This window comes from Oryctolagus cuniculus, chromosome 2 (genome assembly GCF_964237555.1).
Source record: "Oryctolagus cuniculus chromosome 2, mOryCun1.1, whole genome shotgun sequence".
In the NCBI taxonomy this organism is placed as follows: Eukaryota; Metazoa; Chordata; class Mammalia; order Lagomorpha; family Leporidae; genus Oryctolagus; species Oryctolagus cuniculus.
In genome coordinates this window covers 33,292,101-33,304,305 of record NC_091433.1, presented here as the reverse complement: position 1 = coordinate 33,304,305, position 12,205 = coordinate 33,292,101, and the positions used below count along the sequence as shown (strand labels likewise).

The window sequence follows — 12,205 nt, the reverse complement described above, 5'->3', positions numbered from 1 at the left end:
AGCATCACAGGCTTCAGCTTAACTTGCTGTACCACATTGCTGGCCTCAGATTTTTTTAATATTAAAATATAACTGATTTAATTATTTGTCAACTAACACATGTCAGCATTGTGTGAGCTCCTCTGAAGAAACAAGGCCAAGAGATGTTGACAGAATTCCTGAAAGCGGTAGAAAAGCAGGGATAAACAGTCTTATCCCAGGGTCCAGGAGCAAGTGGTGAGGCCTTGACCCAGAATAGTTTCCCAACTTTGCTTGTTCCAAAAGCCTCTTCCACAGCAATTAAGCAATCTCTTGAGCCCCTGAGAAATTTCAAAAATCATTTCATCATTTGTGTGTGGTATCCAAAAAACTGGTTGACCTCTACTTTATTTCCTACAGATCTGTTAAAGATTGCATGGTAAAGTTTACTTAACTGTAAAATATTCATGGAATAAATTCTGAATATTTTAAATGCTCATAATACACAGACATAAACATTAGGATTTCCCTTTCTAATGAATAATGTACATTATCTGAATTATTTCAGCTATGGAGGAAAAAGCATTTCAACCCATATTTTAAAATGACATACTATGTTTGATTTCAATATTAAATGTACACTAAAAGGCTGAGTAGCATTTACATATTCAGTTGTGTTTTCCAAACCTGATACATCAACCACTTTTTGTGTGGGAGATGACATTAGGTGGAATAAAGCTGAGATTTTGTTTGTTTTAAGTATATTAAAAATACTGTATCCTGGCCAGTGCCGCGGCTCACTAGGCTAATCCTCCACCTTGCGGCGCCGGCACACCGGGTTCTAGTCCCAGTCGGGCACCGGTTCTGTCCCAGTTGCTCCTCTTCCAGTCCAGCTCTGCTGTGGCCCGGGAGTGCAGTGGAGGATGGCCCAAGTGCTTGGGCCCTGCACCCCATGGGAGACCAGGAGAAGCACCTGGCTCCTGGCTTCGGATCAGCGCGGTGCGCTGGCTGCAGCGGCCATTGCGGGGGTGAACCAACAGAAAAAGGAAGACCTGGGCCGGCGCCGTGGCTCAATAGGCTAATCCTCCACCTTGCGGCGCCGGCACCCCGGGTTCTAGTCCCGGTCGGGGCGCCGGATTCTGTCCCGGTTGCCCCTCTTCCAGGCCAGCTCTCTGCTATGGCCAGGGAGTGCAGTGGAGGATGGCCCAGGTGCTTGGGCCCTGCACCCCATGGGAGACCAGGAAAAGCACCTGGATCCTGGCTCCTGCCATCGGATCAGCGCGGTGCGCTGGCTGCAGCGGCGGCCATTGGAGGGTGAACCAACGGCAAAGGAAGACCTTTCTCTCTTTGTCTGCCCAAAAAAACAAAAACAAAACAAAACAAAACAAAAAAACCTGTATCCTCATTTATAGTATGATATGGAGTTTCCTTTCAAAATATGTTTAAAAAATTATTTCAGTAAATAGTAGCAGTACATCTGATCCTTAAATATGCCTACAAACTAAAAAGCCAGAAAAACACGAGGTGATACACAAAGCTCAAAGTCTATGAAACATAAGCTTTTGATATCAAACATGGGTGAAAATTATTTAACATTTTGTTTGAATTCTTTCTAAAAAAAAAAAAAGATAAAGGTTTAGAAGACTTATTTATGTATTTGAAAGGCACAGTTACAGAAAGAGGAAGAAACAAAGAAAGGTCTTCCATCCACGGGTTTACTCCCCAAATGGCGGCGACCACTAGGGCGGGGCCAGGCCTGGAACTCCATCTGGGTCTGCCACCCGGGTGGCAGGGGTCCAAGCACTTGAGCTATTGTCCACTGCATTCCCAGATGAGACAAGGTTTTTAAACGTAAGTTTAGTGTTTTACTGATAAATCGTTAATGGTTAATATGAGAGAAACGTTTGGGCGACTCTTTCAAGTATCTCACAAATAATGCAAAGCCAAAAGACAGTCATTATTTCCAGCATATGAAAAGTTGAAATAGTTGTAATTATGTTGATGATTATTTATTTTCTCTTTTTGAAAAAAAATTTTTTTTTTTTTTTAATTGAAAGGCAAAGAGACTAGTTTTCCATGAGCTGGCTCACTCCACAAATGTCTGCAGCAGCCAGGACTTTGAGCAGGCTGAAGCTAGGAGCCAGGAACTCCATTTGGGTCCCCCACCTGGGTGGCAGGGACACAATAACTTGAACCATCACCTGCTGCCTCCCAGGGTGCACATTAGGAGGAAACCAGATCAGAAGCAGAGGGTCTGCTTTAATCAGGATGTGGGTGTCCCAAGCAGCAGCTTAACCGCTGTACCAATTGCTGTCCTATTTCCTCTTTTTAACATTTTTAAAGCAGTGTTGCTTCTCTAAAAACAAAATAGGCTATATTGATTTTATATACGTGGCTTATAGATCTGGCAAAAATCTCCTTGGGGACAGTGTTGTAGAATCTTATCAATTTTGTGCTCTTTCTGCTGGTTATATGTGTGTATATATATATATATATTATAAAAGATTTATTTACTTGAAAGTCAGTTACACAGAGAGAGGAGAGGCAGGGAGAGAGAGAGGGAGGTCTTCCATCCGCTGGTTCACTCCCCAGTTGGCCACAACAGCTGGAGATGTGCCAATCCGAAGCCAGGAGCCAGGAGCTTCCTCCGGATCTCCCACGTGGGTGCAGGGGCCAAAGGACCTGGGCCATCTTCCACCACTTTCCCAAGCCATAGCAGAGAGCTGGGTTGGAAGTGGAGCAACCAGGATTGGAACCAGCGCCCATATGTGTTTCTGGCACCACAGGTGGCAGCTTTACCTGATAAGCCACAGCGCCCGCCCCTCTGCTGGTTATATTTCAATGCCCTTGGGCTTTCGTGGTTCCTTCCATTAGTCAGTTGTCTGTTACAGGTGTTAAGTCAGTGGTTTCCCAGGGTGGTAGAACAGGGAGCATTTGGCAGTGCCTGGGGACAGTTTTGGTGGTCAGAACCCTGGAAGTAGGAGTCGGGGCAGGGGGCTGGGAAATCGGCGTGGGCACGGGAGACACCAGTGGGCAGAGGCCAGGGATGCTGCTAACCATCCTACAATTCACAGGACAGCCCTCCCTCTCCCCCAACAAAGAATTATCTTGTGGGGCCGGCGCTGTGGCCTAGTGGGTAAAGCCGTGTTCTGCAGTGCCAGCATCCGGTATGGGTGTTGGTTCCAGTCCTGGTTGCTCCACTTCCGAACCAGCTCTCTGCTATGGCCTGGGAAAGAAGTAGAAGAAGGCCCAAGTCCTTGGGCTCCTGTACCCAAATGGGAAGACCTAGAAGAAGCTCCTGACTCCTGGCTTCGTATCGGCGCAGCTCCGGCTGTGGTGTCCATCTGGGGAGTGAACCATCAGATGGAAGACTTCTCTCTTTCTCTCTCTGCCTCTCCTTCTCTCTCTCTGTAACTCTGATTTTCAAATAAATAAATAACTCCTACAAAAAAGAATTATCTAGCACCAAACACCAATATTAATAGTGCCAAGGTTGAGAAATTCTTGTCCTATACAAACAGTGTTTGTCTATAAATGCTAACATTTGAAAACCATGAAATAAATATTCAAGGTTATCATGGAAGCTGCCAATATTTAGTGGAATGATAAACTGAGTGACTCTCATGAGCAAGTTCATCTTCCCCAACGTTTCCCATTTGAAGGGGGAAATCCATGCATTTACGGTAGTATGTTTATTTATTGAATGAAATCAGATACCTTTATTGCCTTTGCTAATTTTGCTGATAGGAGGAATAAGATGATAGCACTAAAAGGTGAAATCTGTCCTGGGATTTGAAAACCTGTACATGGGAGAAAGATACTGAGTTTATTCGTCCCTGTGGTCCAGTTACTGGATCAGGAAATTGCTTTTTGCTTAAGCCAACTTGAATTAGATTTCTGTCACTAGCAACCAAAAGAATCCTGACTAATCCACCATTAGATTCTTATTAGCAATATTTCAAGAATTAGCAATAATGCAATGAAGTAGTAAGAGTGAACTTCAGATTGGTTTTTGATAACAAAATTTAAGATAGAACTCTCAAACCACTCTTTCAACCAACGTGTATACCCGGTACATATCAGATGCTCTGTGCTCTGTGCTGGGAATATAAAGACACAGGAAAAAGTGTCTCTCTTTCCTAGGAGCTCTCAGTGCCCCTGGGGAGGCAGGAAGGTACATAGGGTATGTGAGTGCTGGAACAGAAACAAGCACATCTTATGGGAACCTGCCAGAGAGGCACAGCTCTCTAAAGGGTTAAGAATAACTTAAGAGGCCATGGCTCAGTGCCGGCACCCTGGGTTCTAGTCCCGGTTGGGGCGCCGGATTCTGTCCCGGTTGCCCTCCTTCCAGGCCAGCTCTCTGCTGTGGCCAGGGAGTGCAGTGGAGGATGGCCCAAGTGCTTGGGCCCTGCACCCACTTGGGAGACCAGGAGGAAGCACCTGGCTCCTGGCTTCGGATCCGTGCAGCACACCGGCCGTGACAGCCATTTTGGGGGTGAACCAACGGAAAAAGAAAGACCTTTCTCTCTGTCTGTCTGTCTCTCTCTCTCTAACTGCGTGTCAAAAAAAAAAAAAAAAAAAAAAAAGAGGCCATGGCTACAGTCAGAAGTGAGTCTAGAAAGATGTTATATGGGTTAAACAGAGTAAGAAGAACATTTTAACTGGGTAGAGCAAAGAGTGGAGGCTGAGTGGACAGGGATAGTGAAGTAAAACCAGGACACATTTGGTGGAGGTAGGGTAAGAGTGGTCAGGAAGGAAGCTGACCCAGAGGTCCAGGGTTGTGGCTTAAAGATCTTGGTTAAACGTCAGGACTCTGTCCCCAAACCTTTGGAGAGCCACTAATTGACCTTATGCAGGGGAGCAACATGATTTATATTAGAAATATCACTCTGTTTGGTGGGGGTAATAACAGTTGTCTGGCAAGTTGATACCAAGATTATAATAATATTGAAAGTGATGATCACCATGCTAAAAGACGGCCAAACCCAAAAATTCATTCCGTTTTGTTTCAAGCACTGTTAAAAATTCAGGAGTAGAGTATCTATTAGTAGATGTAATTATGGGAATTTTTTTAACCTGCCATAGCCATATTTGTAATAAAGTGGCACCTAGATTCTAGGTGAGTCTTGGACCTAGATCATTCAGGTTTCCTGCACACAAGGACATTTCAAACTGAGAAAGAACTTTTAGGCTCCTTCTAGAACTCAAAAGATCCCACTAGCCACAACAAAATCTTTTCAACATTTGAGAACTGAGGAATAAAGTGTTCGATAACCAACCACTCATGAATCCAGTTTTATAATAGGCTTGTTTAACTCAATAAGTTAAAGAGACCAAAAACTAATCCTAAAGAATGCTTTTTTCTGGATCGCAGGAGCATAAGGAAGAAATACTTCATTGCAACATAAACCATCACATGAATCTTTTCTATTTAAAGTAGGAACAGGGAGGGGACATGTGGGAAAAACAAGTTCACCTCAGGCTCCCAGACCATTGCAAGAGTTCTCCCAGTGCCAGAGGCCCCGGGTCACACAAAGTGTGTTAGTTTCTGGGTGATTTCAAGGCACCCCTTGCACCATTTATGGAGACCAGTGCTTTGGAAATTCTAAGGTGATGGGAGAAATTTTTTTTGGCAAGCAGTTACTTAAAACCTAATCCCTCAGTTTTTAAAACAATGAAATGTATCTCACTATCAGAAGCTAATTGTGTGTTAAAGGCAGAGTTTATCTCAAACTAAAGGAAAATGAAAACCATCTTAAATACAGCATTTTATCAGTGAAGTTTGGAGGCAATATCTATTAGTTTAAACTTTTTCTCATTCTTATGATCAGATAGCAAGTTTTGCAGGCTTTAAATCAATCATTAAAACAGTTTTCCATGAAAATTTCAATTATTAACATTTTTCCAGGTAACCAAACTTTTCAACAACTGTGAATATTTTTCCTTTATGCAAAGGTGAAACAAACATAACGCACGCATACCTTTGCATAGAGATCATTAAAAAGAGTGAAGAGTGGTTTCCACGGTTGAGAGGTCAGGTGGAGAGGGAGAGGGACTGTTTCTCAGTTGTGTCCTTTGGTACAATCTGCTGTTTTTAAATTTACCTAAGCATAGATTGCTTTAGTAATTAAAAGAATTAGACAAAAAGAATATTTTTCTGACATGCATAATCTTGATAGCTATTAACCAGCTGGAAGTTTCCACTCCTTTAAGGTCTCAGTTTGCTAAATCACAGTAAGCCCACATATTAATATGTTCACAACTTTATTCGAATAGGTGCAGATTACCTTGAAATCATAATGCAATCTGTTTCCTACAATATCAGTTTTGACTGCAAGCAGTATATGTAAATAATAAGAATGCAAGTTCCTAAAGAACAGAAGAGTTAGCAGATATGTTGGTACAAATTTAGCCAGGAAGTAGTTTTATGTTCCTGGACATTCCTTCTATTTCTCTCTGTATAATATTTGATTGTTAAAAAGTGAGGTACCTCCCCTTGAAAGTTTTTTTTTTTTTTTTCATTTTCAACATGGAACAGGTGTTTTCAGACAATTTATTTTTCCCAAGTAAACTACTGGACTCGAGATGATAAATCCGATTCCGGATGTTAGCCTCAACGGGAGGCTAAATCTCTTGAAAGACTGCCTTTTAGAAGAACATTCTTAATAAAGAGGGTGTTTAATTATGTTGTCATTGCTAAAGCCCATCTTCACCGCAGCTGCGTTTTCCTCTGTAACCATCGGCAAGTTGTTTAATCCCACAGAGCTTCCTCTTCTACAGAACAGGGAGAAGTCATAGGACCTGCTTCGTAAGGGTGTCATGAGGCTCAACTGGGACAACGCAGGTATAATGCTTAATGGCATCTGCTATACCTAATAAGCACTCAACACATTTTAGCTATTTTTTGCTTACATTTGCACTATTTTTGATAAGTTTTAACATTTCCCAACATGAATGTTAGCATCTTGAAATATACTGCTTTAAAACAATACAGCATCTAGAACTTCAGTTACAATTAACCTCATCTATTCTACCATAGAACACAAGTAAAACCCAACATGAAGTGCATTTGTTTCATTTTCTATATTTAATATGCATCAGTTAGTTAAATTTCTTTATGTAAGTATAATCAATACCATTGGGAATAGCAATACTAATAAGTACATATTTGAAATGATTATGCCTTCAGTAATTCTGGAATGATTTGCATGTTGTCAGAAAAGCCCCCAACAATTAAATTTATAAAGCACTGGCTTTCCACAGAATGAAAGTATAATTGTATACTTTATGTATATAATTGTAATTGTATACTTTTTAAATGCACAATTGTAAGTCAAAAAATAGTCCCAAAGTGCCACTTTTGAGGGAACCCCTTTGACTCATAATCACTTTGGTAATTAAAACATGCTGTTTTACATATAAATTTGGAAGCTGGAACTTAGCCTAAAATTAGATGCCTGGAATTCAATAAAGGGAATGAGCTACTGTTTCTTTGGAGCTCCTGCTCCTTTTCTGCTGAAGTGAGTAGAAGACAACCATACAGTACCTTAAGCAGGTTGTGTCCCACAGTGTAGACAGCTGCCACATTCCCCTTCTCTCCGGGAGCATGCAGACCTGTCCCGTAGCCATGCCAAGCCACCAGATAGGGATTGTGAATGGTGATCCAGTATTTGACACGGTCCCCAAACGTCTGGAAACAGTAGGTGGCATAGTCATTGAATAAATCAATCAACGTCTCGTTTTTCCATCCCCCGTATTTTTCTTGTAGCGCCCAAGGCAGATCCCAATGGTATAAAGTGACTACAGGTTCAATGTTTCTAAGTAGCAGAGAGTCCAGGAGCCGATTATAGTACTGGAGACCTTTTGCATTGGCGACTGCTACTGTGCCATCCGGGAACAGTCTTGGCCAGGAAATTGAAAACTGATAAAAAGAGACTCCTAAAAAATCCAGCGCCGATAAGTCTTTCTCCAAAAAGATGTAGCTGTCACTGGAGCCATCGGGGCTGCTGACGTTCAGGTGTGTAGCGATGAAATGATCCCATACAGAGAGTCCTTTCCCATCCTTCTTCCAACTCCCTTCCACTTGGAAGGCTCCAGTCCCCACACCCCAGAAAAAGTTTTTTGGGAAAGTGTCATAGAGAAACAGCTGACTTTCGTTTACCGGACTCAAATTAGGATTTTGCGACCATACAGCTCTTCCGTCTCCGGGGAACCCAGTCACGGCTCGCAGCAGGATGAAGGCTGACAGCATGACAGATCTCCGCAGGCGTCCGCTGGACATCGTTTCCCTACAGCGTCTGTTTCTTTCATCGGTGCAGAAGGAAACCCATTCATTCCCTGGAGATCCTGCCGCACAGCCTGGCTTCATTTGCCACGAACTGCGGGACCGTCTTATCACGGCTTCAGTAAAAGCTTGTGATTGTAAAGCTCTGTCAATGATTAGCTTGAACCGGGCGACTTGGGATGGGTCAGGGCTAGCGACGTAATCTGAGGGAGGTGGCCCCAGGGCGGCCACGAGCACGGTCCGTCCTCTGTCCTCTCTCATTCTGGGAAAAAGATGGATCGCAAACATACTGAAACAGTGCAGAAAAACGGCTAATTTTTTTCTGTAGCCTCTCCCGCTGAATATTATTGAATCAGGTATACACATTTTCCTTTTTATTTAGTTTTTTAGCTTTTGAGACGTGGTTTTATTATCACACATGTGAGGAAGAACAATTTAATATCCGAGTAAGTCACATTCCTACATTCCAATAGTAATTCGAAAACATAATAAATAAAACACTACACGGCCACAAAATCACAACATTTTAATAAACTTTAATAACATTTTAATAAATGTTACCTGTATTAAGAAAGCTATTAAAACGTGTCAGTAGATTTGAAGGAAGAGATACAGCACACTTTCTGAATGGAAACTGAATATTTTCCAATTTAATTTATGAACTTAATGAGCTTTTAACTCAAAACCTCTAATCCCAAATTTTAGTTTGACAAAACTATTGTGACAGTTCACTTGAAGAATAAATAGCTACTAGTTACAAAAATAAAGTAGAACAAAAGGAAAGAAGACCTGAAAAAGAAAATAACAAGTGACTGCATATCTTCAGATATTAAGACAGAAATAGCCCAACAACTTAATCAGCATGATTGTGGAATAAGAATAAACAGAAATAAATATTGTACAGACTTTTTAACGTCCTTTGGAAGTTGAATGTGTTTTTTTTTTTTTTTTTAATTTTTTTGACAGGCAGAGTGGACAGTGAGAGAGAGAGAGAGAAAGGTCTTCCTTTGCCGTTGGTTCACTCTCCAATGGCCGCCGCGGCCGGCACATTGCGCTGATCCGATGGCAGGAGCCAGGTGCTTCTCCTGGTCTCCCATGGGGTGCAGGGCCCAAGCACTTGGGCCATCCTCCACTGCACTCCCTGGCCACAGCAGAGAGCTGGCCTGGAAGAGGGGCAACCGGGACAGAATCCAGCACCTCGACCGGGACTAGAACCCGGTGTGCCGGCGCCGCAAGGCAGAGGATTAGCCTAGTGAGCAAGCAGCGCCGGCTGGAAGTTGAATGTTTTAAACATTTGAAGTGTTGTATGTCAATGAGCTGAGAGCGTGGCCTCTGGATAGCGTGGCCTCTGCAGTCAGACTGCCTGAGTTTAAGTGGAGCCATGGGACTTGGGACAAGTTACCTTTCTGCACTTCAATTTCCTCTTCTGTAAGAAAAGGCAAAATAACAATGATGAAGCTAAAAATAGTATGCACTTCATGGATTATTGTGAGGATTGTTACATCTAAGGCACTTAGAACGAAGAGACTGTCAGAAAGCAAGTGCTCAGTAAACATTACTCTTATTTTTATCTATAAGGGAAACGTTATTTTTTTTTTATTTTTTAATTTTTGACAGGCAGAGTGGACAGTGAGAGAGAGACAGAGAGAGAAAGGTCTTCCTTTTGCCGTTGGTTCACCCTCCAATGGCCGCCGCGGCCGGCGCACCGCGCTGATCCGATGGCAGGAGCCAGGAGCCAGGTGCTTTTCCTGGTCTCCCATGGGGTGCAGGGCCCAAGCACCTGGGCCATCCTCCACTGCACTCCCTGGCCATAGCAGAGAGCTGGCCTGGAAGAGGGGCAACCGGGACAGAATCCGGCGCCCCGACCGGGACTAGAACCCGGTGTGCCGGCGCCGCAAGGTGGAGGATTAACCTATTGAGCCACGGCGCCGGCCAAGGGAAACGTTATTTAGGAAGTGATGGTAGGATTTAGCATAATAGCATAAAAGACACTTTGTTCTGACTCCTGCCTGCATTTTTAGCTTCATTTCTTATCAACTGATCACTGATAGTATTCTTCTCTTCAGCTGTAACAAATCACTTTTTAAAAAAAGATTGATTGGAAATGCAGAGAGAGAGAGGGTGAGAAAGAAAGAGGTATTTTTGCATCCAGTGGTACACTGCCCAAATGCCTGCAATAGCAAGGCTGGGCCAGGCTGAAGCCAGGAGCCCAGAACTCCATACAGGTCTCCTACAAGTGTGGCAGGGACCCAAGTGTTTCAGCCATCATCTGCTGCCTCCTAGGGTGCACATTAGCAGGAAGCTGGAATTGAAATGGAGCTGGGACTTGAACTCAGGCACTCTGGTATGGGGTGTAGGCATCCCAAATGTCATCTTAACCACTGTGCCAAACACCGACCCCCAGCGAACAGCTTTCAGCAAGTTGGACACACGCTGCTCACTCACCTGTACTTGGGTGTGTGTGCTCTCTGCACAGGATGTACTTCTCCTTTCATCCGGCCTGTGCCTGTGTCTTAAAATCTGGTGCCTCCTCTGCAAAGTCTGACTCCACCGTTTGGATTTAGATTGATCTCTTTATTTATTTTTTTAAAAGATTTACTTTTTATTTGTTTGAAAGGCAGAGTTATGGAGAAAGAAGGAGGAGGAAGAGGAGGAGGCGGAGTAGGAGGAGGAGGAGGAGGAGGAGGGAGAGAGAGAGAGAGAGAATATTCTATCCATTGGTTCACTCCTCAAATGGCTGCAATGGCCAGGGCTGGACCAGATTGAAGCCAGGAACCAGGAGCTTCTTCTGGGTCTCTCACGTGTGTACCAAGCACTTGGGCCATCCTCCACTGCTTTCCCAAGCACACCCGCAGGGAGCTGGATCAGAAGTGGAGGAGCCAGGACTCGAACCAGCGCCGATATGGGATTGCAGGTGGAGACTTAACCAGGCCACAACACTGGCCCCGAATCTTTCTATATTTCTATGGCAGCCCATGTTTTCTTTGTTATGATAGCTATCATACAATAAATCACAATAATTATGTATCCTCAGTTTGACTATAATCTCTCTCTTAAATAACAAAACAGGGACCATGAATATGGATATTCAGTGGTTTCCCACTGAGTTTCCAGGACTCAGTGCAGTACTTGACACATGCTAGTCACTCAAATACATGTGGAAGGAATGAGTGCACCTGTAGTATCCAACACATACCTCTGTCACTCCATTTATCATATAACCCTGGAGTTGTTTTTCTCCAGTTGTGGAGGAGACAAACAAACTCCAGGATTATGGAGAATATCTCTTATCTAGATTTTTATCATTGCTTATCAGAGTAAATACTTAATAATTGTCCATTGAATGAATGAAGTTGGCACAGTTATTCCACTATTTATGATAACATTAAAATGTAATCATTTAGAAATGCTTAAGATGGTTACATTTTATGGTACATGTATTTTTCCACAATTAAAATATGTAGGGGGGCCAGCACTGTGGTGTAGCGGATAAAGCTGCTGCCTGCAGTGCTAACTCCACTTCTGATCCAGCTCCTTGCTGTGGCCTGGGAAAGCAATGGAAGAGGCCCAAGTCCTTGGGCCCCTGCACCCACATGGAAGACCTAGAAGAGGCTCCTGGCTCCTGGCTTCGGATAGGTGTATCTCCAGCTGTTGTAACCATCTGGAGAGTGAACCAGCAATTGGAAGACTCTCTCTCTCTCTCTCTCTCTCTCTCTCTCTGTGCCTCTGCCTCTCTGTAACCCTGCCTTTCAAATAAATAAATCTTTAAAAAAAAATGTTAGGTGGACATTTGGCGTAGTAGTTAAGACACTGTATCCCATATCAGAGCACCCGGGTTCAATACCTGTCTCTGCTTCTGACCCAAGCTTCCCGCTAACATAGAGTCTGGGAGGCAGGACTTGGTGGTTGAGTCCCTGCCACACATTTGGGAAACCTATGTTGAGTTCCTGACTTCAGCCCTGG

At 43.4% G+C, this 12,205-nt stretch overlaps 1 protein-coding gene across 2 annotated transcripts in view; it reads right to left on the bottom strand.

Moving 5' to 3' along the window:
- KLB (klotho beta) overlaps positions 1–8,483 on the bottom strand; it is a 44,057-nt gene extending 35,574 nt beyond the window's left edge. The window contains exon 1 of one of the 2 annotated variants that reach the window (XM_002709391.5): positions 7,505–8,483. In XM_002709391.5, coding sequence (XP_002709437.3) covers positions 7,505–8,326 — 822 coding nt within the window. In that variant the 5' untranslated portion in view covers positions 8,327–8,483. The remainder of the gene's footprint in view (positions 1–7,504) is intronic. The other variant, XM_051842457.2, reaches the window with a different exon arrangement.
- Between the last annotated feature and the right edge of the window lie 3,722 nt (positions 8,484–12,205).